This window comes from Cydia splendana, chromosome 7 (genome assembly GCF_910591565.1).
Source record: "Cydia splendana chromosome 7, ilCydSple1.2, whole genome shotgun sequence".
In the NCBI taxonomy this organism is placed as follows: Eukaryota; Metazoa; Arthropoda; class Insecta; order Lepidoptera; family Tortricidae; genus Cydia; species Cydia splendana.
The window spans coordinates 1,493,528-1,519,131 of NC_085966.1; the positions used below are offsets into that span (position 1 = coordinate 1,493,528).

A 25,604-nucleotide genomic window follows, 5' to 3' on the forward strand; every position below is an offset into this window, starting at 1 on the left:
GGAGTAAACTAAACCATTGTTTATATGTATGTACAATTGTACATGTATTCTATAAACGGTTCAACATTAGGCAATGTTGCCACAATGCCAAACATTATCTGACTTGAAAAGATTGTCGTCCTCTACCTAACCTACCTAACGCCCGTATTTTCACGGAAACGTACGAACGAATCTTGCTATTTCAGCCAGTCTCGGTACAAGAAGTACTGAAATTGACTGAAGTAGCATGACAAATACGAACGTTTCCGAGAAAATACGAAAGAAAACAATTATGTACTACATCTGTAGCTAATAATGGTTGCCTTTCTGCTTTTGAATATATACAGCTGTTTAGTAGAATAATCACTGTTTTAAAAGCCAGGCTATGTTTGTCGTGGTATGTAATAAATTTAAAAGTGGAAAAATGCTGTCTTGGGTGCGACTTGAGCTCACGGCTTCTGGATCGATACTCCAGCGCTCTGCTCTACTCCACCAAGACCTCATCCATAGCCAGCAAATCTTGGGGCTATGGGGTTTCGTACTCAGACATTTCTGCTTGTTAATAATTAAATTAGTGGTATGTAATGTTAAGAAAGTTTATGTTTTCAAACAACATATACCACATATGATTTGATAAATATTTTATTTAGACATATAATAAAATCCCTCGACTCTTGGTTTCTTTCGCGAATGAAAAGCACTTTTATTGTTTTTATTTTCATTACCTTTATTTCAAACTTTCGCGTTCTGAACACATATTAAACGTCGGTAAATAAAGGTAAGGTAATAAAATAAATTCGTGATAGTGACCCATCTATAAATGTGAGTTGATATGTATAACCTTTATTGCTTTGAAGTAGTAGGTAATCAATATAAATTAAGTTAATCTTTGATCTTGAATCTAAGTGAATTCACTCGACATTGATGCTCTTCAAGAGTATCAATTGCCCGATAGCGATGCACTGTAGAGTCTGTGATTACTCAAATCAGTTACATACTTTTAAATGTCAAAACGATATATCATTATTTCATTAACTTTGTATGAATGACCAGCATGTGACGTCATATCATACATATGTCGTAGTAATCAAACAGCTTCAACTTTTGTTCATTTGATGGTCGGAAATAGTTGAAATTGCAAAAATAAGTGAATCTTGCCGTCTTCTAATGCTTGGTGATTTAAATCAATTAAATTCGTATAAAAAAACTGACATCATAGGTACAGTCGAAAGTATTAATTTATGATCTATTTCGTACCTTGTCACAGTGACAATCAAAGTCGCTAGAGACCTCATACTATTGCCACTGTGACAAGATACAAAATGGGTCATAAATTAAAAGTGTCGACTATATATGGATGCCTTATTAGTCTTATTACGTTAGTGGAAATCTTGCTTTACGTCGCTCAGGAATACTCACGTCTTTTTTGAAATACCTGAGGGCCTACCGCGAACCATGTTCGACGTGTTGCCTCTCTGTCGCACTTGTAAATTCGTACGTAAGTGTGATAGGGAGGCAACACGTCGAACGTGGTACGCGGTAGGACCTCTGCTTTAATCATATAGTATTTAAAAAATCTCGTGGTTTCTTTTGCCGCAACGATAACCGTTATCAATATCAATAAGAATAATAATAAATTACAATGTCATACTGTTATCCTGTAGGTACCTACTTTTGCAATGGAAAAATTGTTTCACTAAGGATTTGGCTCGGGATTCCATAGACACGGAAGTCAAAGCTATAATTTTGCTGGAAATGTAACGTAAAGTTCTAGCCTATTGTACACTCAGGAACAATGACAACAGGTTATTTTGTTAGATTCTCCATACAAAGAAATGCACGCGAACCCCATTTCAAATGCTGTTATTTTTAGTGTAACTTATATAATTAACAGATACCTACTTTGAGTTTGAACCAGTAACTGGCAACGTCTTCTTGCTTGTTCTTGTACTAGAACATGAAACACCCTTTAAATGTTTAACTTTAAAGCGTGTTTTTGGAGAAATTAAATTTATGAAAATTTGGATTGGGTCACCATTTACTACAGCTCGACCACACTAAGTTTTCAGGGTGTCATTCTGAATCCCTAACAACGTTTGTCCTAAAGTCACTTGCCCTAACTGGTTTGTCCTAATGGGCACATGCCCTAACGATCAATTGTCATAACGATTATTTTCCATAATGTACTGGTTAGCCTAAGACTCATTTGCCCTAAGCATTTGTACCATAACTATCAAGATCCCTAATGTTTTTTACCATATTCTTCGAAATCCCTAACAATGTTTGGCATAAAATAACATGTTCTAACTGTTTTGACCTAATGGCTATTACCCTAATGATCAATCGTCATAACAGTTACTTTTCCTATTGATCAATTATCATAACAATTACTTTCCATAATGAATGGTAACGAACTGTTGCCACAAAAGTGGGTTAGGTTAGGTTAGAACCGTGACCCTCGCAAAAACGAACTGCTGCCACAAAAGTGGGTTAGGTTAGGTTAGAACTGCGACCATTGTAAAAACGAAATGTTGCCACAAAAGTGGGTTAGGTTAGAACTGTGATCCTCGCAAAAACGAACTGCTGTCACAAAAGTGGGTTAGGTTAGGTTAGAACTGCGACCATTGTAAAAACGAAACGCAATAGGGAAATCAAAATTAGGGCATACGAGTGTTAGGTCAAGCAACGATAGGCTAAGTGAAATTAGGTAACATGATGGTTAGGATATATAATTTTTAGGCCTAACAATAATTAGGCAAAAAAATAATTATGCTACATAACATTAGGATAAATACTCAATATGGAAAGTGTCATTAGGGAAAAAGATATTAGGACAAAAAAAAATCGCCCATTCAATAATAGGGAAACCAAAATTAAAAAATACGCGCGTTAGGACATCTGATCATTATGACAAACAATATTAGGGAATGCAAAGATAGGAGAAAAGATTTTAGGGATTCAGATATAGATCCAAGTTTTCATGCCAAGTGGCGATCCTATCCCATGGGATATATAACTATATATGTAATTGTGCCACTGCACTGCAAGTCAGTGTAAATGCAGCGTGGTCGGAGTCTAGTAAGTACATATGTTATATATAAAATGGTACCTAATTCATTTTTACTTAGAATAAACATTTTTACATATTCTGTTATTATTTTATAATGGCATTGTATGAATATTTATCAAAATATAGCACCATGTCATATACCTACATTTAAGCATGGTCCAAAAGTTTATTTTAATCATAGACATAACAAGAAATTATCAAATTTATGACTACTGAAAGTCTTTAAGAGAAACTTTACCATACTAGACATAGACATTGTATTCAGACCTTTTATACTTTTTGCAAATCTCTAATATTTCTTGGTTATGTTTATGTATGTATGCATCATTGATCAATTTAATATATTTTCCAGGGTTATTCTCTTGAGAGTTGCTTGACCATTCAGGGAGATACTAATTAATGGTTGCTTTCAAGGGAAGCGCCCTGCGAAGGAGCCAAAATTTATTTTATAGATAAATTTGTCAGAGTTTTGCTCGGATCTATATCTGAATCCCTAAAATCTTTTCTCCTATCTTTGCATTCCCTAATATTGTTTGTCATAATGATCAGATGTCCTAATGCGCGTATTCCCTAATTTTGGTCGGCATGTGCCCATTAGAACAAACCAGTTAGGGCAAGTGACTTTAGGACAAACGTTGTTAGGGATTCAGAATGACACCCGTTTTGCTCTGCATTCAATCTCCAATCTGTATATAAGCTTCTTCTACTATACCACTTCGATGTTCTAACCTGATCTCTGTATAGCTTCGTCGCTGGCGTGATCCTTCGTGAACGTATACCAGCTTTCGAGCGTATGCTGTGGCGCGCGTGCCGCGGCAATGTCTTCCTACGTCAAGCTGAGATCGACTCTCCCCTCGAGGACCCGTCTTCCGTAAGTTCAACCCACAGACTAGAAATAAATTCGTTACGAGTTTGTGATACTGCGAGCCATACCCGCGTTTGAGCGTATGCTGTGGCGCGCGTGCCGCGGCAATGTCTTCCTACGTCAAGCTGAGATCGACTCTCCCCTCGAGGACCCGTCTTCCGTAAGTTCAACCCACAGACTAGAAATAAACTCGTTACGAGTTTGTGATACTGCGAGCCATACCCGCGTTTGAGCGTATGCTGTGGCGCGCGTGCCGCGGCAATGTCTTCCTACGTCAAGCTGAGATCGACTCTCCCCTCGAGGACCCGTCTTCCGTAAGTTCAACCCACAGACTAGAAATAAACTCGTTACGAGTTTGTGATACTGCGAGCCATACCCGCGTTTGAGCGTAAGCTGTGGCGCGCGTGCCGCGGCAATGTCTTCCTACGTCAAGCTGAGATCGACTCTCCCCTCGAGGACCCGTCTTCCGTAAGTTCAACCCACAGACTAGAAATAAACTCGTTACGAGTTTGTGATACTGCGAGCCATACCCGCGTTTGAGCGTAAGCTGTGGCGCGCGTGCCGCGGCAATGTCTTCCTACGTCAAGCTGAGATCGACTCTCCCCTCGAGGACCCGTCTTCCGTAAGTTCAACCCACAGACTAGAAATAAACTCCTTACGAGTTTGTGATACTGCGAGCCATACCCGCGTTTGAGCGTATGCTGTGGCGCGCGTGCCGCGGCATTGTCGTCCTACGTCAAGCTGAGATCGACTCTCCTCTCGAGGACCCGTCTTCCGTAAGTATATTCATACATTTGGGGCACGAGGAAATAAAATGTACTTGCTCTTGCTCGAACGTACCAACAGCCTTAGGCTTCCTCACCATCCAAATCTATGGAACACGGTCGCAAACTGTACCTCCAACAGACTGCATTAAGACATTATATAGACATAGACATCATTTATTGGTAATAAGGTACCTATTACAGGTCACAATTTTCAAACTTATTCCTATACATATATGAAGAGCTTCCTATTAATACACTACTCCGTTGATTCGTACACCATGATATGTTATTGACCTCCAGTATTTTTTTTTTGTTAATTGTTTAACGGACGCAATTATGAGCGGTCGCGCTATGATCTTGAGCCGTGGCTGCCTTTTCGTGTTTTCAATGGAATAATTTTTACTGTTGTAATAAGCTAACACCCCATATCGGACATTAGTTTATCAAATCATTGGTCATTCGTCAAAAAAGCCTTGTATTTTACATTTCTAAACTTCATTTTCTCCACAGTCCGACCAGGTGTACAAGTCTGTCTTCATCATCTTCTTCCAAGGCGACCAGCTGAAGACGCGCGTCAAGAAGATCTGCGAGGGCTTCCGCGCCACGCTCTACCCGTGCCCCGAAGCACCCGCGGACCGACGTGAGATGGCCATGGGCGTTATGACACGGATCGAGGATCTTAACACGGTAAGACTTTATAGACAGTCCAAAAACTGGGGTAAAAGGATCTTCAGAAACTCGCAGCGAATGGTTTTTTCTACAGGATGTTTTAGTTTAGTCTAACTTAAGAAATAAGCCATGGGTGTGACAAGGATCCAGGATGTTAACATGGTGATATTTTCTAAATACTTCCCGAGGGAAAAGTCAAAAATCCCTTCAAAACTTTCATAGCGAACGGTTGGATCTTCTGCTTAGTGACCTGACATTAGTCGTTGGTCAATCGTGTGGGAATTGGTAGTAATAAAGATCTGTGAGGGCTTTTGCGCCACACTCTACCCGTGCCCCGAAGCACCCGCAGACCGAAGGCAGATGGCCATGGGTGTTATGACAAGGATTGAGGATCTTAACACGGTAAGACACTCCTAAGAATTAGAGGATAATTACCTCTAGGAACTTGCAAAGTGAACAATGAACATTTCTAGTCTTCGTTAAGTGGTAGCTCCATCTTATGAAAACTGGTTAGTGGAAGGAATTAGTCAAGAAAATCTGCGAGGGTTTCCTCGCCACACTGCCCATGCCCCATGTGCAAGAAAAGTCTTCAGCTATAAAACTATTTGAACGGATTATATTGTGACTCCCAAGGTCTTCGTACCGCCGGATTTTGGATGCAACTTCCAGTACGTTACCGCGATAGTTATTGACGAAATAAAAGTATTTAAACGGATTGTCACCCGTTGACCAGCACGAACGCTGTTAAGGGTTCGAAACGTCGTGATGTATTCAAAATTAATTATACGCCATATAATCCGATTAAATAACAGCTGGAGAGCATTTCGGCTTTCGAAGATTTTGGTCATACTTTGTTTGTAAATGGCGCCATGATTAAAGCTCTAGTTAAATGGTTCTTTAATTAATTATTACTTTTATAATTACGCTTTTTGTTCTAATTATTCATTAATTGGCGTTTTAATTAATTAATATTAGTATGCCAGGCCTGTCACGGCTGTCACAACAACTTATACCAAAACCTTTAATACTTCATACATTATTGAAATACTGCTTTTAGCATATTAGGGTCAAATCATTATATCATATCATAGACAAATTACATTCGACGTGTACGAGCAAATGGCCTCGAGTGTAATCGCCGTTAAAAAGGCACGGCTTTGACACCATTGTCACATAAAACATGTAGCCATTATTACAGGATAATTGCATAGGCCCTTAGCTATGTAATATATTACGTTCTGAACGTTATAAACATATTTAAATTGCTTGTTAAATACTAAGTCTTATGGATTTTGAACCAAAAACTGGAATTATAGGTTATTTATAGTATAGCCCAAGTTGCTCTGAAATAGAAATGATATGTTTTTCCTGAGTCGCATTACCTACGTGTAGTGTAGTTTGAAAATTTTGTTTTGTTACAATGTCATAAAACACCATCGAATCAATATAAATTCTAGAAGTTTTTTTCATCAGCCGGTGTATTATGGATGGCTTTATCCATCTTTATCCACGTGATAAAATAACTGTCACTCTTTAACACCATGGGATAGAAAGTGACGGACACCGTTTTATCACGCTGTCACGTAGACAAGAACGACCATCATATCCGTACTATTTATAGTAAAGGTTATGGCGCCATCGCTCGAAAATAATGCACCATACCTTTGGCCTACTGTCGATTAGATGGCGTTAATTTAAATATTTAACAAATTAACACATATCAGTGAAATAATAAGGATCAAAGTCAAATGGCGGTCTAACGGTTTTAATCTTCTGTCGAAAGATGGCAGTAAATTTACTGTGGCTACATAATTTACTTTGACAATCCGCCTCTATTTCAAATTCTCTGGAGATGGGAAATAGCGGGTCAATACTAAATTCTTCGTCCTTATTTTAGTTAGAACTATTCAAACACGTTGGTTCCGACAGTTAACACATTCGACACCGCGTACCCGACTCTCGGGCACTCGTAAACTTTACTCAGATGCCGGCATACCCGCTAGTCGGGCAAGAGCTATAAACGCGGGCAAGCATTGCATCTTCACTACCTCAGGGCTGCCACTGCCACTAACAGAAAAAATTGTAAGTCTTCTGATTATTATGTGGTCGAAAAGTTGGTACAGTTGATTATTATATTTTATTACTTCACTTTGTATTTTTATTTACTTTACCTAATGCGATTACAAAATGAAAATTCTTATTAGTTGGTTACGTGAAATTGCATACTCGGGTATGTATCAATAGGAGTTAGAATTAGGAGAAGAACAAAACGGGGAGCCTAAACAGATGAGACAGCAGATTTAATTTTATCCACGTACTTATACGAAAGTTACTTGGCACAGCCCTGAGCGTCCGCCGCTTGCCCGACTAGCGGGTTCGCGGCGTGCGGCATTGAGTTGCACGTCGTTGCCCGACTAGCGAGTACTGTCGGTTTCTGGGGTATTGTTTGAAATTTTGCCTGGTTGCGAAAGTGTTAACTTTGAACCACATCACAAAATTAAAGTGGCTCTATAAGTCTATACTAATATGTACTTATGTCTCCCCTCCAGGTCCTAGGCCAGACCCAAGACCACCGCCACCGCGTGCTGGTCGCCGCCGCCAAGAACATCAAGAACTGGTTCGTCAAAGTCCGCAAGATCAAGGCCATCTACCACACCCTGAACCTGTTCAACCTGGATGTGACGCAGAAGTGTCTGATCGCCGAGTGCTGGGTGCCGGCACTTGACTTGGAGACCATCCAGCTGGCTTTGAGGAGGGGAACGGTAAGATTTCCTACCGTACGCTTAAGCATCAAGAAGGAAGGAAGGTCAAGGCCATCCACCACACCCTGAACCTGTTCAACCTGGACGTCACTCAGAAGTGTCTGATCGCCGAGTGCTGGGTGCCGGCACTTGACTTGGAGACCATCCAGCTGGCTTTGAGGAGAGGAACGGTAACATTTTCTATCATACGCTTGAGCATTAAGAACTGATCGTGAAGGGATCAAGGCCATCAACCATACTTTGAACCTCTTCAACCTGGATGTGACGCAGAAGTGTCTGATCGCCGAGTGCTGGGTGCCGGCACTTGACCTAGAGACTATCCAACTGGCTTTGAGGAGGTAAACGGTAAGAGCACTATTTTCCAACATATTTTCAACCTGCCCTGGGGGTGGCACATACCTTGAAGTTATTCAACCTGGATGTCACTCAGAAGTATCTTATTGCTCAATGCTGGGTACCAGCTCTTGACTTGGAGACTCCAAATGACTTTGAAGAGAGGAACGGTAACATTTTCTATCATACGCTTGAGCATTAAGAACTGATCGTGAAGGGATCAAGGCCATCAACCATACTTTGAACCTCTTCAACCTGGATGTGACGCAGAAGTGTCTGATCGCCGAGTGCTGGGTGCCGGCACTTGACCTGGAGACTATCCAACTGGCTTGGAGGTAAACGGTAAGAGCACTATTTTCCAACATATTTTCAACTTGCCCTGGTTGCGGCACATACCTTGAAGTTATTCAACCCCGATGTGACGCAGAAGTGTCTGATCGCCAAGTGCTGGGTCAACTTTTGACAATCAGAGTTACCGTAAAATGTATGGACCTGTACAGCGTCATCTCGTTTACCTGTCAAATTCGAAGCACGAAAATGTCTTCGTTTTTACACATCGTGACTACTTTGAAAAAAAAACTCGTATCTTGTTCTGTCGATGCATACTGACTTATTGCGTTTCAACTTTTAGTATCAGTGTGAGGTACGAGATTTTTTTCAAAGTAGTGACGACGTCTTAATCAATGTATCTTTGCTCATACTCACATAGGAAAGCAAACAATGTCTCTTTAATAGAATTTAAACTTTTGTGAGACATACTAACATTGAATAATTTTACGGTTTAGACTCACTTGTTTTAAGTCACAAGCGAGTGACTTAAAACAAGTGAGTCTAAACCGTAAAATTATTAGAGATGCACCGGATATTCGGTTACTATCGGGTATCCGGCCTATTCGGCCGGATACCGGATAGTTACCTACTATCCGGCTGGATACTGGATAGTGACCTACTATCCGGTTGGATACCGGATAGTAACATTGCTTGATTTCGGGGTAAACAAATTTCGAACCTAGAAATGAGTCCGCGCGAACGCTTACTAGGAAACAGGTCAAACCTGCACAATGCGGACCTGAAAATCCGAAATGAAGGTATACTTAGTTCCGCCGGCCGGATACCGAATAATCGGCCGATTGTCAGGCCGAATATCCGGTATCCGGTATCCGGCCAAACAACTATCCGTTGCATCTCTAAAAATTATTCAATGTCTCTTTAGTTCCCATTTCCATATTTTAGTTATAAAAACCTTTGTATTTTTTTAATCAGGAACGCTCCGGAAGCTCCGTACCACCGATCCTGAACCGGATGGAGACGCTCGAGGACCCGCCGACGTACAACCGCACCAACAAGTTCACGTCCGCCTTCCAGAACCTCATCTACGCGTACGGTGTCGCCACCTACCGCGAGGTCAACCCCGGTGAGACACATTTATTAGCCTGAGACAGATGTAACGACGGGGGCGTGTAGTTAGAGTGAGACAGATATTACGCCGACGTACAACCGCACCAACAAGTTCACGTCCGCCTTCCAGAACCTCATCTACGCGTACGGTGTCGCCACCTACCGCGAGGTCAACCCCGGTGAGACACATTTATTATTGACCCCTATAACACATATACCCTGCCAAGCCACCTTTTTTAGTAGAAAAAGGTGCCAAATTTAAAAATATAGGCGCAAGGGTTCGATTTTTCATACTGAATTTCGCGCCGGTTTCCACTGACAAAGTTGGCTTGCTAGAGTATAGTGACATTGGCTTCTGACACGTCGGAAGACAGGAGCCCAAGCGATATCTTACCGTACAAATCGTTCTGCCATTTTTTGCGGGGTGACGTGCACACAGTCGCACTTCTCACTCACTACATACAAAATCCAATCTGTAACGACGACACAAATACATAGAAAATGACACACCTCAAAGACAAATCTTGCACAGATCGATCTCTTTTTGTGTACGGATGTATCACAATAAGCACCACGCTAGTTGTGTACATGCCCAGTTGGGCATGTGCTTCGGCAGAGGGGAAATAGTGCAAATTCCGACTCCCTTCCCGGTGTTGCTCGAAGATAGTGACTATTGAGACAGATATAGCGACAAGCGTATATGTTTAGAGTGAGACAGATGTAGTAATAACGGATTGCGCTCTTAGTGACAAGACCCTACTCTTTTTACTACTACCTAGTATAATTAATTGGTGGTCTATGGTAGTCGCTCGAAATCGACCACCATGCCCGGGAAGCCTTACCTGTAGACCGTGATGGATGGATGGAGAAAATTTTGACAGTTCCGAACAACTGACAGGCCGATACCGTCCGGTGGACTGTTAATCAGTGGGCCCCTTTAGATAGCAGGTGTCGCAGAAAGCAAACCGGGACTGGAACCTCAGGTGGCATGTGCTTTTTCTGACAAAAATGTGGGAGGTCGTGCCGCTCACGCATTGGCCTCCAGTCACCAAACCCGTTGTCTAAACAGCAATGCATAAATCGTCTGCAATAGACGGAAAGGCGATGGCAAGCGCCCCGACGGGGTCACATTGGTGCCGTGGAAACTAGCATTAACGTGGCCCCTGATGTGGGACGTGCGTAGATACCTTCGCACAGTCCCATATCCAGGCGACCCGCACCCAGGCCGGCGGTGCGGCTGACCAGGCCCAGGTTCTCAAGCGCCGCAAATACTCGTTACTTAAGGACTACGAGTTTGCGGCGCTCGCAGTAGAGACACTGGGCCCTTGGTCAGCCGACATGCAGGCCTTTGTGAGGGCTCTGTCGGGGCGGCTGATTGACGCCACAGGAGACCCCAGGGCTGGTGCGTATTTCTCGAAACGAATCGCCCTGGCGGTTCAGCGAGGAAACGCCGCCAGCGTAATGGGCACTATGCCACAGGCGGACCTGCTGGATGGGGTATTCTTTTTATGATTAGGTTTTTATTTTATAGGTAAGTTTCGGAAAGGCCTGTGATGATGATGTCTATAATTGAACTTTTGTCCACAGCTCCGTACACCATCATCACGTTCCCGTTCCTGTTCGCCGTGATGTTCGGCGACCTGGGCCACGGCGCTCTGATGGCCGCCTTCGGGTTCTGGATGTGCTACAAGGAGAAACCTCTGCAGGCGAAGAAGATTGACAGCGAGGTAAGTTTCTTTATATCAGCGGTCGGCAACCTTTCAGCAGCCAAGGGCCAAATAGTAGTTATCGAAGTAGACACGGGCCGCACTTTGTTAATATTTATGACTTTATCAGACATTGTCGTTTGTCAATATTACATACAAAATAGCCAGGGAGGCTCTAGGGCCGCTTGTTGCCGACCGCTGCTTTATATCGTCAGATGACAACTAAAACTCACTAATTACTACCACAAGTTAATAGCCATAGTGAACCATATTAATACCTAGATAAGGTTGATTTCTGTTTAATTATTTTTAAGTAATTAGTGAGTTTTGGTTGTCAACTTGTCACTTGACGATTTGTCAGTTGTATGTTATTATGTTTAACTCTTTTACCCTTAGAGGATATAACCAAACGGAGACGCCATGTCTGTAATTTTCGGTACAAAACAGTCTGCCGATTTTTGCGGAAAGGGGCATGTCAAATGTATAGGTAACGTAAAAATAGCCATGTCAGATAAACGTCAGTCCATACAATGTGTATGGACGTTCAAAGGAAATAAAACTTTATCGAGCGTATCTTAGGGTGGTATTCCACCTATCCAATTTCTTTGTCCCATATGTATTGCGTCTCACATTTTGCCTAATAAGAGAGTGAGACGCAATGACATTGGACAAAGAAATTGGATAGGTGGAATACCACCCACGGCTCATGTCTCTTTTTATCGAGCGGTGTCAAAAAGTGACGTTTGCTTGAATACTTAGCTATTAGGTACAGTGGCGTTCAAAAGTGTATGGATAGATGTCGACCGTAATGCCTTCATATTACGGTTGAAACATCTCCATGCACTTTTGAACGCCAGTGTACAATGATAACCGCGGCGATCAATTCATACATCGGAGTTTTCGGTGCGGGAATGATTTCGTGTATTTATAACTTTGTTTATTGTAAAATAATTACCAAACCTTGAATTAAACGTAGGTAGTAAGGTCCAAATGTGCTTAGAAATGTTAAATTAGTATCGTTTTTTACAGTTTTTACCTGTTATTTGGCTAGTGTAAAACTTTCCCGCACCGAAAATCCCGATGTATGCGATCATACGTCCGCAGATAATCGGTTTGTTTATTGCTCTCATAGGTAAGTACAAATGCTCAAATAAAGACGTATTATATGATTTATTCATTATCATTTATTCGTGATAAGTACAATATTTTAGCCATAAGTGTTTGTAATAAGTTTTATAACTGATGGATTTATAGACGGATCTATAAAAATAAAAATAAAACATGATTCTTTTAAAGTGAATTGTGTTGTTAATTCATTATATAAACAGAAAAAGTAAATGAATACATTTATCATAAACTTTTATAACATATAATGCACAAAGAAAAAATAGGGTGGATTCAAGACCTATAGTATACCTAACAAACCACCGCCACTATCACCGCCAACAGTATTAGGCAACACATCTGCAACAACAGCATCCTGTCCAAGCAAACCCACGGTCACATCTAATACGGAGCCCAATCCATCTGTACCACCTTTACCACCGCCGCTACCCCCTGTACCACCGCCACTACCACCGCCAACAGTATTCGGCAACACATCTGCAACAACAGCATCCTGTCCAAGCAAACCCACGGTCACATCTAATACGGAGCCCAATCCATCTGTACCACCTCCACTACCACCTTTACCACCGCCGCTACCCCCTGTACCACCTTTACCACCGCCGCTACCCCCTTTACCACCTCCAGTAACGCCTCCAAGAAGACCAGGTACTAATCCCCCACCGCCAGAACCCCCAGTAACGCCTCCGACGACTCCAGACAATAATCCACCACCGCCAGAACCCCCAGTAACGCCTCCAACGACTCCAGGCAATAATCCCCCACCGCCAGAACCCCCAGTAATGCCTCCAACGACTCCAGACAATAATCCGCCGCTACCGCCTGTACCGAGCAGACCAGGCAACACATTGGCGGTCAGCAATGGCTGGCCAAGACTCACATTTAAACTTAACAGTGATTCTAACGTAAGAGTACCATTACCGCCACCACCGAGTAGCGGTAACACGTTGAGATTAAGCAGAGTCTGATTAATCGATGATATGTTTATACCTAATATTGATGCTAACGTACCACCAGTACCACCGTTACCACCTGTACCACCGCCGGTACCTCCATTACCACCCCCATTACCACCGGTACCACCGGTACCACCTCCACTACCACCGGTACCACCTCCACTACCACCGGTACCACCTCCACTACCACCAGTACCCTTCCCACAATTATGTATAGTAGTATAAATGAGCGCGTTCGTCAGTTTGTTGACCACTTCGCCGAGAGTACATTCGGGGCTTTTCTCAGGCTTGCAGGGGGCGTATGAGTAGGGGGGTGGTGGGGCGTAGTACGATGGGGGCGCCTCGTATACTTTGCGTGGGACGAAGCCACCCCACGTCACCTGCGTATAGAAAATACAATACATAGTCTTTATTACACACCTCAATTGTATCGCTTAACTTCAAACTCGGGTAAATCCAATCGACCTTCTCAGCAAATATCTACCCTATTACCTTTTCTTAATACCAAAATCGCATAATCTGACAGATGGATTTACCCGAGTTTGAAGTTAAGGGACTCAATTGAAGAAAATAATACGGCAACACACGTTGGGATAATCAAGAGGCGGTCTTATTGTTAAAAAGAATAAAAAGCGATCTCTTCCAGACTACCTTTTGTTAAAATTCATTACATATAAAATAATAATTATTTATTTACGCAAATGTCAATTAAATTAATCAATTGACAAAACTAATACAATTCTAAGGCCTAATATTTAACTATACGTATTACTACAAATAAATGTGACGTCCTTCGGGTAAAGGTACCTTATGGCGATTGGCGCTTACGCTATTATTAACGCCGCTCCAATATTATTGCGGCGCTATGCGACGTAAGCGTCAGCCGCCATAAGGTACCTTTTGCCGTGGAACGTCACAAATATTCATAATAATTATTAAAATAATTAACTTCCATCCATAAAGAGAGTAGAAGAAAACTGAAAAAAAAGCCTTCACAATTTAAAGTAAAAGTCATTGAACTAACCAAACACATTTTGCGTATACAAATGAATGTAGGCTGAAATTCCAAAATTCTAAAAAGCGATGTATGAAATGCATAATAAAACAGGGCCCATGTAAAGACTAGTTGTAAAAAGTCCTTTGTAAGACCTTATTTGACACATATTTATGACACATGAATTATAAATTAAAATGTTTAAAAAATGGACTTACCCCGCACAAAGATGCTATTGAAGCTAAAAAAAGAAGTCTAACATAGACCATCGTTACGAACTACGCTACCGTCACATTAATGTTCACATTTATACACACTTAAACTACATTGCTTCACAGAACTATCTTATTGTGGTGTAGTACAGTTAACTACAGTAGTATCTATATTTTTAGAAACCTTATGGCTATGAAAATAATGTATGAAATTCTAAACATGTTTCTGTTGTCAACTATACACTGATAGTATAGTAAATACGAAACAATGTTGAAATTTCATAAACGCACAAATTACGCACTTTTAATTGATATTTGTTTGTGTATCTAGGCGTAAGGAAATTAAAGTCACGTACTGTTGATTAGAATGTGTGTCAATAGGTTATGGGTTAGTTTCATAGTTAAATTTAATTGTTTCATAGCAATCGTGAACTAATGAACTAATTTAAGTATTTTTAACTATTTTGAGAATTTAGAACTCTTAAAAATATTTTATGTAATGTTTTAGTGTTCCGAAATCAATAACCGCGGAAAAAACTTCAACCAAATTATTGAATAACACAACATATGTCAAAATACAAAATATTAGAAAATCTAATATTCGAATAAAATTACAGTACTTAAATCCGATATCGAAATTCGACATCCTTAATATTTTAAACAAGGTTTTCTGCTAAATGTTAACATTTTAAAGCCTTATCTTCTTTTTTAGTCTTAATGTTTTAGTCAAGGTTTTTTTGCTACAAAATAAATTAAATATTTACCTACATCTTTTTCCCCCCCAGATCTGGACGATATTCTTCGGCGGCCGCTACATCATCCTCCTCATGGGTCTCTTCTCCATGTACACCGGCCTCATCTACAACGACATATTCTCCAAAAGTCTCAACGTCTTCGGCTCGTCGTGGCGCAACAACTACAACAAATCAACTCTACAGGGGAACGCCATGTTGCAACTCAATCCGGACTCGTGGGACTACGTTCAGAGCCCGTACCCGTTCGGAATTGATCCCGTGTGGCAGGTAACTTTGCAACATCTCTAAGATAAACATATCACAAATACACAGGAATATATTCTCGAAGTCTCAACATCTTTAGTGATGCAACAACTGCAACAAGTCGACGCTACAGGAAAACGCGATGTTGCAACTCAATTCGGACTCGTGGGATTACGTTCAGACCCCGTTCGATCAATTCCGAATGGGTATTCGGAATTGATCCCGTGTGGCAGGTAATCTTTACAACAACTTGAAGAAAAATAAAATTCAAGATACATAATGGTATATTCTCGAAAAGTCTCATCTTCGGCTCGGCGTGGCGCAACAACTACAACAAGACGACGCTGCAAGAAAACGCCATGTTGCAACTCAATCCAGACTCGTGGGACTACGCCCAGACCCCGTACCCATTCGGAATTGATCCCGTGTGGCAGGTAATCTTTACAACATCCCGAAAATAAACACATCATAGATACACAGGGATATATTCTCGGTTTCAACATCTTTGGTGATGCCACAACTACGACAAGTCGACTCTACAGGAAAATGCCATGTTGCAACTCAATCCAGACTCGTGGGACTACGTTCAGACCCCGTGCCCGTTCGGAATTGATTCCGTGTGGCAGATGAGTCGCAACATTTCGAAAATATGTTTATCTTCACATCACAGATACCTACATAAATATGAACATATTCTCGAAAAGTGTCTAAATCTTTTTAATTCGTCTTCATTAAATCTCTTTTTAAATCTTATTTCAAAGACAAGGTCCACCGATAATTGGCCGAGCTTAGCGAAGGTCTCCGTTTCAACTTGGGCAAAAATTCTTTCGTATGTCCGGATGTTCACATCTCAACGGATTTTCAACCGATTCTCGTAAAATTTGGTGAGCGGGTTCAAAATTTATATAGATTTAATTTGTCGATTAAGTTTTTTCAAAATGGCGAATCTATGGGGATTCGTGAGGTCTACAGCTCACAGAGCCACTAGTTAAGACTGTTGCTTTTAGTACACAAGATTAATGTGTAATTTTTATTGACAGCTCGCCGAAGCCAACAAGATCATCTTCATGAACGCCTACAAGATGAAGATTTCCATCATTATCGGCGTCTTCCACATGTTGTTCGGTGTCTGCATGTCGCTCTGGAACCATCTGTGAGTACAATTAGTAGTTCGCCCCGAACAGATACCTCGGGATACATACATACATTTTAAACACTCACTAACCCAGCCTCGAAACCAATCTGATTAACTTCTAGTAAAAATTATTTAAAATTCTTAACCCTATGCCGTTTAAGTTCGTTGATCTGTCACTTTACTCTCGTGTTCGTTTTGACTAAATTTCACAAAAACATTTAAGCCTGTCTGTCACAGTCAGCAGCAGAAGTTGCTAAGCGGGCGAGATGTTCAAAATTACGTTGACGCGCTCTTATTCTCTCAACAATAAAGTCGCGTCAATATTATTTTGAACACCTCGCCCGCTTAGCAACTTCTGCTGCTGACTGCACCTCTTCTCGCTTAACTGTACTTATGTATAAATTACGGGATTTAGATAATTTGAGTCAGAAGAAGGATATAGGACAGCTTTTGTCACGGAGCTAGTTTCTAATATATAATAAAAAAATAATTAATATAAATAAAAAGGGGACGGACTGAAAATCAGCGCTGCGCAGGCAATTTGTAATGAAATGGCTGACGCAGCGTATGCTGAGCCCGTTCCTTTTGCCGCACATGCCAATTTATTTTTAATCTTATTACTTTTTGTAACCGGTCTGTTTTTTGTGTGGAAACAAATGGTTTCTTATTTTTATTCTTAATTGATTGTCATCAGGTACTTCAAGCGCCGCACCAGTGTGTACGTGGAGTTCGTGCCCCAGATCGTGTTCCTGGTGCTGCTGTTCTTCTACATGGTGCTGCTCATGTTCATCAAGTGGACCAGCTACGGATCCACCCCCCCGCACTTCGGGGACCCAAGTCAGTGTTTCATCACCTCACCAAAGACCCGAGTATTTCGTCAATACTTCTTCTTCCTCGCGTTATCCCGGCATTTTGCCACGGCACATGGGAGCCTGGGGTCCGCTTGACAACTAATCCCATGATTTGACGTAGGCACTAGTTTTTACGAAAGCGACTGCCATCTGACCTCCCGAGTATTTCGTCACTACTTTGGAAAAATTTCGTATCTGCTACTCAAAGTAGAAAGGCAGTAACTCTGTATGCATCCCATACATAGTATAGGGTGCCTACCGGGCGTTTAAATAATAAGTCCACAGGCACAAGATAGAAAGCACAGATTACAGTCAGAAGAAAAGAACACGAAAGAAAGCGAAATAACATAAAAATAGGCGTAAGCACTGCACTCGCGTACAAAGCGGATCGGTAGCAAAAGGGACATGCATTCGCCGTCGCGGATGAGATCGCACTGCCGTAGCGGCGCGAGCGCCGCCCGCTGTATAGTCCAACCAAACCGGTCACGTGGCCTGCTGTGCTATTCCCAACTGCTCGCGCAGCGAGGCCAGTTAACCGACTGCGGTGAGGAGGTTTATGCGTTACAAGTTACATCATGAATAATATGCTGTGTGCAGTGATCGCCACACTACTCCCCCGCCGAGACCGTTGCTTGCTACGGTCGATAGTAATCTGGGAAGCGCACTGATCGACCGCAGCGCGTCTTCCTGGTAGTAGCAGGCTCCACAGGGACCGGTGTAGCAGTGGATGGAGCTTCGACTGCGGTGGGGAGGTTTATGCGTTACAAGTTACATCATGAATAATATGCTGTGTGCAGTGATCGCCACACTACTCCCCCGCCGAGACCGTTGCTTGCTACGGTCGATAGTAATCTGGGAAGCGCACTGATCGACCGCAGCGCGTCTTCCTGGTAGTAGCAGGCTCCACAGGGACCGGTGTAGCAGTGGATGGAGCTTCGACTGCGGTGGGGAGGTTTATGCGTTACAAGTTACATCATGAATAATATGCTGTGTGCAGTAATCGCCACACATAGATTCTTTTTTCTTTTGATTGACAGAAGAAGATACGAGTTTTTTTCAAAATAGTGCCGATCTACCGCAAAAAATGTTGTTTGGTCTTATTTTTATATCTAAAGCGATAAACAGGAAAGGCTATAATTGAAATACCATAAAATAACCAAGGCTCGCAATCGAAGTGCAAAGCAGTGTGTATAATACCAGCATAAATAACCATTTTATTCTCGACTCACATCGGTCCTCATCTAGTGCCTCGTCCGCCAAATTGCCTTCCTTAAAATAATCTTAATTTATTTTTATCTTATCTTTCTACAGAATACGTGACAACCAGCGCATTCTGTGCACCCTCCATCCTGATCACGTTCATCAACATGATGCTGTTCAAAGTAGACGCCAACGATCCTTCGCGGGAGATGTGCGCCCAGAATATGACCATGTACGCCGGACAACTTGGCTTGCAGAAGGTAAGACAGACAGACAGCAGCCTAAACCATCAACATGATCAGACAAGACGCTAACGATCCTTCGCGGGAGATGTGCGCCTAGAACATGACCAATTGACCATGTACGCCGGACAACTTGGCTTGCAGAAGGTAAGACAGACAGACAAACAGCAGCCTAAACCATCGACATGATCAGACAAGACGCTAACGATCCTTCGCGGGAGATGTGCGCCCAGAACATGACCATGTACGCCGGACAACTTGGCTTGCAGAAGGTAAGACCATCAACATGGTTTACTCTTGTATAGTACCATCGACCACACCGTTATTTGACAGTTCGTAAACCAAAAGGTTTAAGAGCCCATTAACGTGCACACTAGCGCCACTGCTAAATAATCGTGATTATTTCAATATAACGAAAGATATTTAAAAAAGGGGGCCGCTACGTACTGTATTGTGTATTTAAGTACCTTTTGAATAGATCAAACTAGTTTTTATGTTGCTGGATTCGTCAATCTATGCGTCCAAAGTTTAAACGGCCGTTTTTGTTTTGAGTTATGAAAGGGTTGCCTTTAGTTGTAAGACCATAGAGTAATATTTGTTTTTTTTTTAGTTCTTCGTGGTGGTGGCCCTGCTGTGCGTGCCCGTCATGCTGCTCGGCAAACCATACTTCATCATGCAGGAGCAGAAGAAACGCGCTGTGAGTACACCTGTCTCTTTCATTCTTATGGTGGCTACGCGTGTTGTAATTGTAAAAGTACGAGTACTAATTGGCTACTTTCCTACTAGTCAAATCAGCTTCTTATTTAGAACTTTCAAAACGTTTTGCTAATATGAAATTTATATGAAAACGTGTGTAGTGACGTCACAGTCAACTCACCTACTTTTTATACTTCCATCCGATTTATTAAATATAAATTGTGCTTAAAAATAACTGCTATCTAAGTTTTTATAATAATGATCTGGTGTTTTATTTCATGCACGGTGTGAAATAATTTATTTTAAGTAGAGGAAAGTACCCAATTGTCAACAAAAAGGGAAAAAATAATAAGGACTTAAACTAAGACTAAAAATTATTTCGGTTTTTATGCTTTCGCTTGGACAGATGGAGGTGAGTTTTTTTTTATATTAAATTATAGTTAATAACTTAATAAGTAAATGTCAAATGTAGCAATATAATTCATAATAGTGCATTGTGATACAAGTGTGCTACTTTGGTCATTGCCAGACATCAAACATCGTAAATTTTATAGCATTTTCGGTGCAGCGGAGTGGTGTTAACGGAATTGGTATAAACAATTTCAACCCTAATGATTAATTAGCGTTAATTACGTTAATATTAACCTTAATTTACCATTTCAGTTGGAATTATCTATATCAATTCCGTCAACACTACTCCGCTGCACCAAAAATGCTATAAAATTGATGTCATTACACACGAGGCGATATTGCGCGCGCGAGCTGTAAGCGGGCCCGTAGCAGTGTAGGCCGAAACGTTAATGCAATTAATTATTATCGGCCATTAACCATTATAGGTTGAATCGTAAACTATAACCGTCCGTTACGGTTTACGGTTCAATTTATAATGGTTAATTGTAATTAACGTTTGGCCAACACTGGCCCATAGAACGTTATAATTGTCATAAATTATCTTCGCTCGGCGCTATATATCATGGCGCGGCAAGCGCCTATTTGCACGCCTTTGTAGTAATATATGACCGTTACATACTGTTGTTACATATTGTTGCGATGTGAGTATATCTTATACCTTTAAAAAAAACATTTATTTCGGACGATTGAATCCATAGTCGTTTAGTAACAAACTTACCTTTAAACGAGTAAATCTTGTATATATATTTATATATTTCGGAGATCTCGGAAACGGCTCGAACGATATCTAAGAAATTTACTAAATAGGGGTTTTCGGGGGCGATAAATCGATCTAGCTAGGTCTTATCTCTGGGAAAACGCGCATTTATGAGTTTTTATAATGTTTTCCGAGTAAAGCTCGGTTTCCCAGATAACATTTCTAAATAGTGGTATATTGCAGCGCGCCGGGCACGTGAGCATCGAGGCCGGCGCCGAGAACGGCAGCGCGGGCGGCGCGCCGCTCCCCGCCGCGCAGCACCACGACGAGGACATCACCGAGGTCTTCATACACCAGGTAAGCTGCACTTCTTTATGTCGTTTCTTCTAGTATATGGACGTTTTTTAAAGTGGTTTCTTGGTTTTAGGAACTGGACGCGCAGCCAACGTGCCCGTCGTTAACGCTCGGTGACGTATCGTAGTCATCTCTCTCTATCACTCTTCCACACTAGTGCGACTGTGACAGTTGCGTTTCGTTGGCTACGGAGCGTTAACGATTGCACGTTGGCTACGAACCCTGGTCTTACGAAGAGAATCAGTGTTACAAAGTTTGGTGTTTCAAGGGCTAGTCAAACGCCTCCTCGCTCGAATTCTTCAAAAGCGTGACTCGAAAGATCTCGAGGCCTGAGGCCGATATAAAGTTCGGCATATGTGGCTTTCCACACAGAAGGGCCCTTATGCTTCAAGTGCAATAAATGTAGAGATGGAGCTTGTTTTAAAATTTTTGCAAAAAGTTTTAAAAACATCAATCTTTTCTAGTAAGGGCTCGAGTTAAAACTCGAGACTATGATAACTTCTACCTATGTTAAGTACACGTATTGGCCCGTGTAAATCAATCTAAGGGACGCAGCTATGCGGAGGGATGAGATAGCAATATCACTTGCTCCCTCTGATGCATAACCGTCAAGGGTTTAAATGTCTCTCCAGCATAAGCGTCTAGTCAACTCCATGGCTACTGCTCGACGCAACGTTGGCACAACTGCGCAGCGTCGCCATTTTTCATAGCGCTGACTCGACGCCGACGCTCAAAAGACGCTAGTGTCATAGTGTGGAGTGGTCCTTAGATTGGCCTATTAACTAGAATATAGAGTCGATATGTATTTAAACCTTGTTATATATTCAGGCCATCCACACGATCGAGTACGTGCTGGGCAGCATCTCGCACACGGCCTCGTACCTCCGTCTCTGGGCTCTCTCCCTCGCACACGCGCAGCTGGCTGAAGTGGCCTGGAACATGCTGCTTCGGAAAGGTAACTATTATACTAATTACTACACTCTTTATAAAAAAAATCTAAAAAATGAATCGACAAAAAATACTATAACTTTCGAACCCGTTCACACCTTGAGAATCTGTTGAGAATGCGACTTGTAGAGGAGAACAGCCTGACATAAGAAGCATTAAAGCCAGGCCACACCGGATGCGTGTACGTAGACGTGCACGAGCGTGTCCCGCTGCGTTGTAAAGTACGAATTCTCATAAGAGATGACACACCGCTTGCGTGACGTGCGCGTGCACGCAAGCGGTGTGGCTCGGCCTTTATTACTCAAGCTAGGACGGAGACGCTTCACAATCTCAAATTCATCTGTATCTCAATTTATTTGGCCTTATCTAGAGGCATGACTTTGCCCCTACCAAGTTTGACGAAAAGAGAAACACAGACGTACAAACCGTACAGTTCTAATGCATAATCATTTTCCATCGTATTTTCACGGAAACGTACGAACGTGTCTTGCTATTTCATTCATTCTCGTTACAAAAAGTACTGCGGTTATTTATTTATATATTTATATTATTTATATGTCTAAAAGAGCCCTTATTACTTATCCCTATTTTGATCCCCAGGTCTGCAGTCTAGCGGGTTCTCGGGCGGCATTTTCCTGTACATGGTGTTCGCGGGCTGGGCGGCCATCTCCGTGTCCATCCTGGTGCTCATGGAGGGGCTGTCCGCCTTCCTGCACACGCTGCGTCTGCACTGGTGTGTACCGACCTTAACCTTACCTAGAGTGGATTTTTTGGAATCCCATCCGAAACGTGTCTTAAACGGGAAAGAGCGTCTTAAGCGGGAACGAGCGTCGTAAGCGGGAATGAGTGTCCTAAGCGGGAAATAGTGTCTTAAGCTTTAGATTCCTATGAAAGCGGTGCCGTCATATAGCGGCCGTCATGTAGCAGACGCAAAAAGACGGGTCGTCTTTACGGTGACGACATGTGGAAAGTTCCACGGCCATTTGGTTTACATAGGCAACGTTCTAGTGACGTCATTCACCGCTGTATTACGGCCGCTATATGACGGCACCGCTTTCCGAGGGAACCAGAGCTTTAAACGAGAACGAGCGTCTTAAACGGGAACGCGCGTCTTTAGCGGGAAAGAGCGTCTTAAACGGTAAAGAGCGTTTTAAGCTGGACGACCATCCTAGTCCTCATGGAGGGGCTGTTCGCCTTCCTGCATACGCTGCGTCTATCGTTATATGTACTATCATTATTGTCAATATCTCCTTGCTAATTATAATTAATACATATTTAAAACTTTCGCGTTTTGAACACATATTAACTCACATTTATAGACAGGTCTATCGCGACGGGTCCTAACCTTGCTAATTGTATATTTTAATTTCAGGGTGGAGTTCCAAAGCAAGTTCTACGCCGGCGAGGGCTACTTGTTCCAGCCGTTCTCGTTCGAGGTGATCCTCGACTCCGCCGGCCAGGGCGAGGAGTAAACACAACACAACCGTCAGGCGAGCAACTGAGATTACTATATGGCTAATTGTCGCACTATGTTTCTCTTTAAAAATATCTTAGTATAATAAAGGCCTATTTACATGGTGCGAGAACTCGCATGCGAGTTTCATTACATTACGGTATTTGATTGGTCGGCTGAATTGGATGTAACCAATAGTCCTCAATGTAACTAAAATCGCATACGAGTTCGCGCGCCGTCTAAATCAGCCCTAATACTCTCCAATGTTTGAACCGCCCGTCATTGTGGTCTCTTAACCCTTTATCAGGCATAAGAGGGTCAGGAATTATGAAAAATTTAACCCTATCACTTTGGAATAAAGTTCAAAATCAGGTGGGAACTACCTACCTTTGCCTTATAAGGCTTAAATTTTGAAATAAGTATTATGAATGTTGTTTGTAGCAATGATAATTTGTATGACTGCTGCAGTACTTAGTAGTCCATTTTTAAATCAAATATCTATATGATAAAATATACGTAGATAAAAGGACTCATTAGACGGAGTGGATAAAGAATTGCCCAATATCGCTTATCCATTTTTTATTGTATTGTATTAAAAAAGACAAATTAAAATCGAATTTTAAACTTTCATGGAATTAAACAAAGATCTAATTTGTTCCAAATTCCTAACTGCATAAAATTAACCTTTCATGACTGTGTCTTGGTCCGTACTAACAATTTGGACTGTAATATACAATTTAAAGTTTATTAATTCAGTAGCAAATTTTTGACAACGGCATACGGAGGGTTAAGAGGTTAAATATAGCCTTAAGGTATCCAGTATATAGTACTTACTTTTTTATACTATTGGCATATGATTATTTTGGATTACGGATCCTGCTAAAAGATTAATTAATTTTACAGTTTCTTTAACATTTCTTATTATACCGTAAAATCTATTAAACTTATTGTCTAAATCTGTCTACTAGATATCATAAATGTCGTTACATTTTAAAAATCTTGAAGCATAGTTAAAAGTAAATTGTTCATTAGATCTCTTGAAATGTTGCTTAGCCTAGTTGATGTGATTGTAGGACTTAGGTCGATAGTGAATACACGGACTTAAAGCCACTTAATATTGAACCTAGTGTAATGTATTTATTGGTGTTATTTTCGCTTCTCTTGTAACGCGTAAGATAAGTATAATCGTTGAAATCATAAATGCTGTAACTAAATTTTTTATTTTTTTATACCAGTCCGTTCTCAAGGGTACAAAACGTAGTCAAGGAATTTTAAAAAGCTTAAAGTTGTGCGATATGTTGTGGCTGCAAATTTGACGGCTTTCGTGGTCGTGAAAAGTTTCCGAAATTGCGAAATTTTCGTGGAACAAAATCAATAACTTTTGTTGAGCAATCGAAAATTTCCATTATAAAAATGAAAGTTGCCTGTGAAATTTTCCTGAAATTTCCGGGAACTTTTTTAAACTTTCCGCAACAAGCACACCTGTAGTGAAACTTACTTCAGCTGTTAAAAAGGCTACAATATTTGACATTACTTCAAGCATCTTAGTACATTCCTTTGCCTATGTTCCAAATAACATTTTTGTATTGTGTACATGTTTTTTTAATTTGCAATTTAGGAAATAAATGTGTGAATTAATAATTTTGTATTCTTGATCCCTTGTACTTAATCTGATGTATTGGTGTGCTCTCTCTAAGGTAGTTCGAGTCATTCCAGTAGGGCAATAGTTCACATGTTGATGATCACAGTTAATAAATGTTTTATGTAGTATGCAAGAATATAG

The 25,604-nt window shown here is 41.4% G+C and overlaps 2 protein-coding genes and 2 long non-coding RNA genes across 5 annotated transcripts in view; 2 read left to right on the forward strand and 2 right to left on the reverse strand.

Annotated features, from left to right (window-relative positions):
- LOC134792032 (V-type proton ATPase 116 kDa subunit a 1-like) overlaps nucleotides 1-25,599 on the forward strand; it is a 50,866-nt gene extending 25,267 nt beyond the window's left edge. For both annotated transcript variants that reach the window (XM_063763155.1, XM_063763154.1), the window contains 14 exons: nucleotides 3,794-3,920; nucleotides 5,192-5,368; nucleotides 7,900-8,112; nucleotides 9,709-9,859; nucleotides 11,431-11,570; nucleotides 15,622-15,858; nucleotides 16,875-16,987; nucleotides 17,664-17,806; nucleotides 19,132-19,280; nucleotides 19,873-19,959; nucleotides 21,310-21,423; nucleotides 22,249-22,375; nucleotides 22,969-23,101; nucleotides 23,741-25,599. In XM_063763155.1, coding sequence (XP_063619225.1) covers nucleotides 3,794-3,920; nucleotides 5,192-5,368; nucleotides 7,900-8,112; nucleotides 9,709-9,859; nucleotides 11,431-11,570; nucleotides 15,622-15,858; nucleotides 16,875-16,987; nucleotides 17,664-17,806; nucleotides 19,132-19,280; nucleotides 19,873-19,959; nucleotides 21,310-21,423; nucleotides 22,249-22,375; nucleotides 22,969-23,101; nucleotides 23,741-23,840 — 2,011 coding nt within the window. In that variant the 3' untranslated portion in view covers nucleotides 23,841-25,599. The remainder of the gene's footprint in view (nucleotides 1-3,793; nucleotides 3,921-5,191; nucleotides 5,369-7,899; nucleotides 8,113-9,708; nucleotides 9,860-11,430; nucleotides 11,571-15,621; nucleotides 15,859-16,874; nucleotides 16,988-17,663; nucleotides 17,807-19,131; nucleotides 19,281-19,872; nucleotides 19,960-21,309; nucleotides 21,424-22,248; nucleotides 22,376-22,968; nucleotides 23,102-23,740) is intronic.
- The window catches only part of LOC134791999 (dynactin subunit 4), a 252,550-nt gene that overhangs the window by 207,425 nt on the left and 19,521 nt on the right, over nucleotides 1-25,604 (forward strand). The window lies entirely within an intron of this gene.
- The window catches only part of LOC134792043 (uncharacterized), a 314,893-nt gene that overhangs the window by 80,855 nt on the left and 208,434 nt on the right, over nucleotides 1-25,604 (reverse strand). The gene's annotated exons all lie outside the window — the stretch shown is intronic.
- LOC134792445 (uncharacterized) lies at nucleotides 13,685-13,930 on the reverse strand. The gene is made up of 3 exons (XR_010144421.1): nucleotides 13,827-13,930; nucleotides 13,758-13,787; nucleotides 13,685-13,706 (listed from the first exon to the last, which is right to left on the reverse strand). It is a non-coding gene; the product is annotated as an uncharacterized LOC134792445 (long non-coding RNA).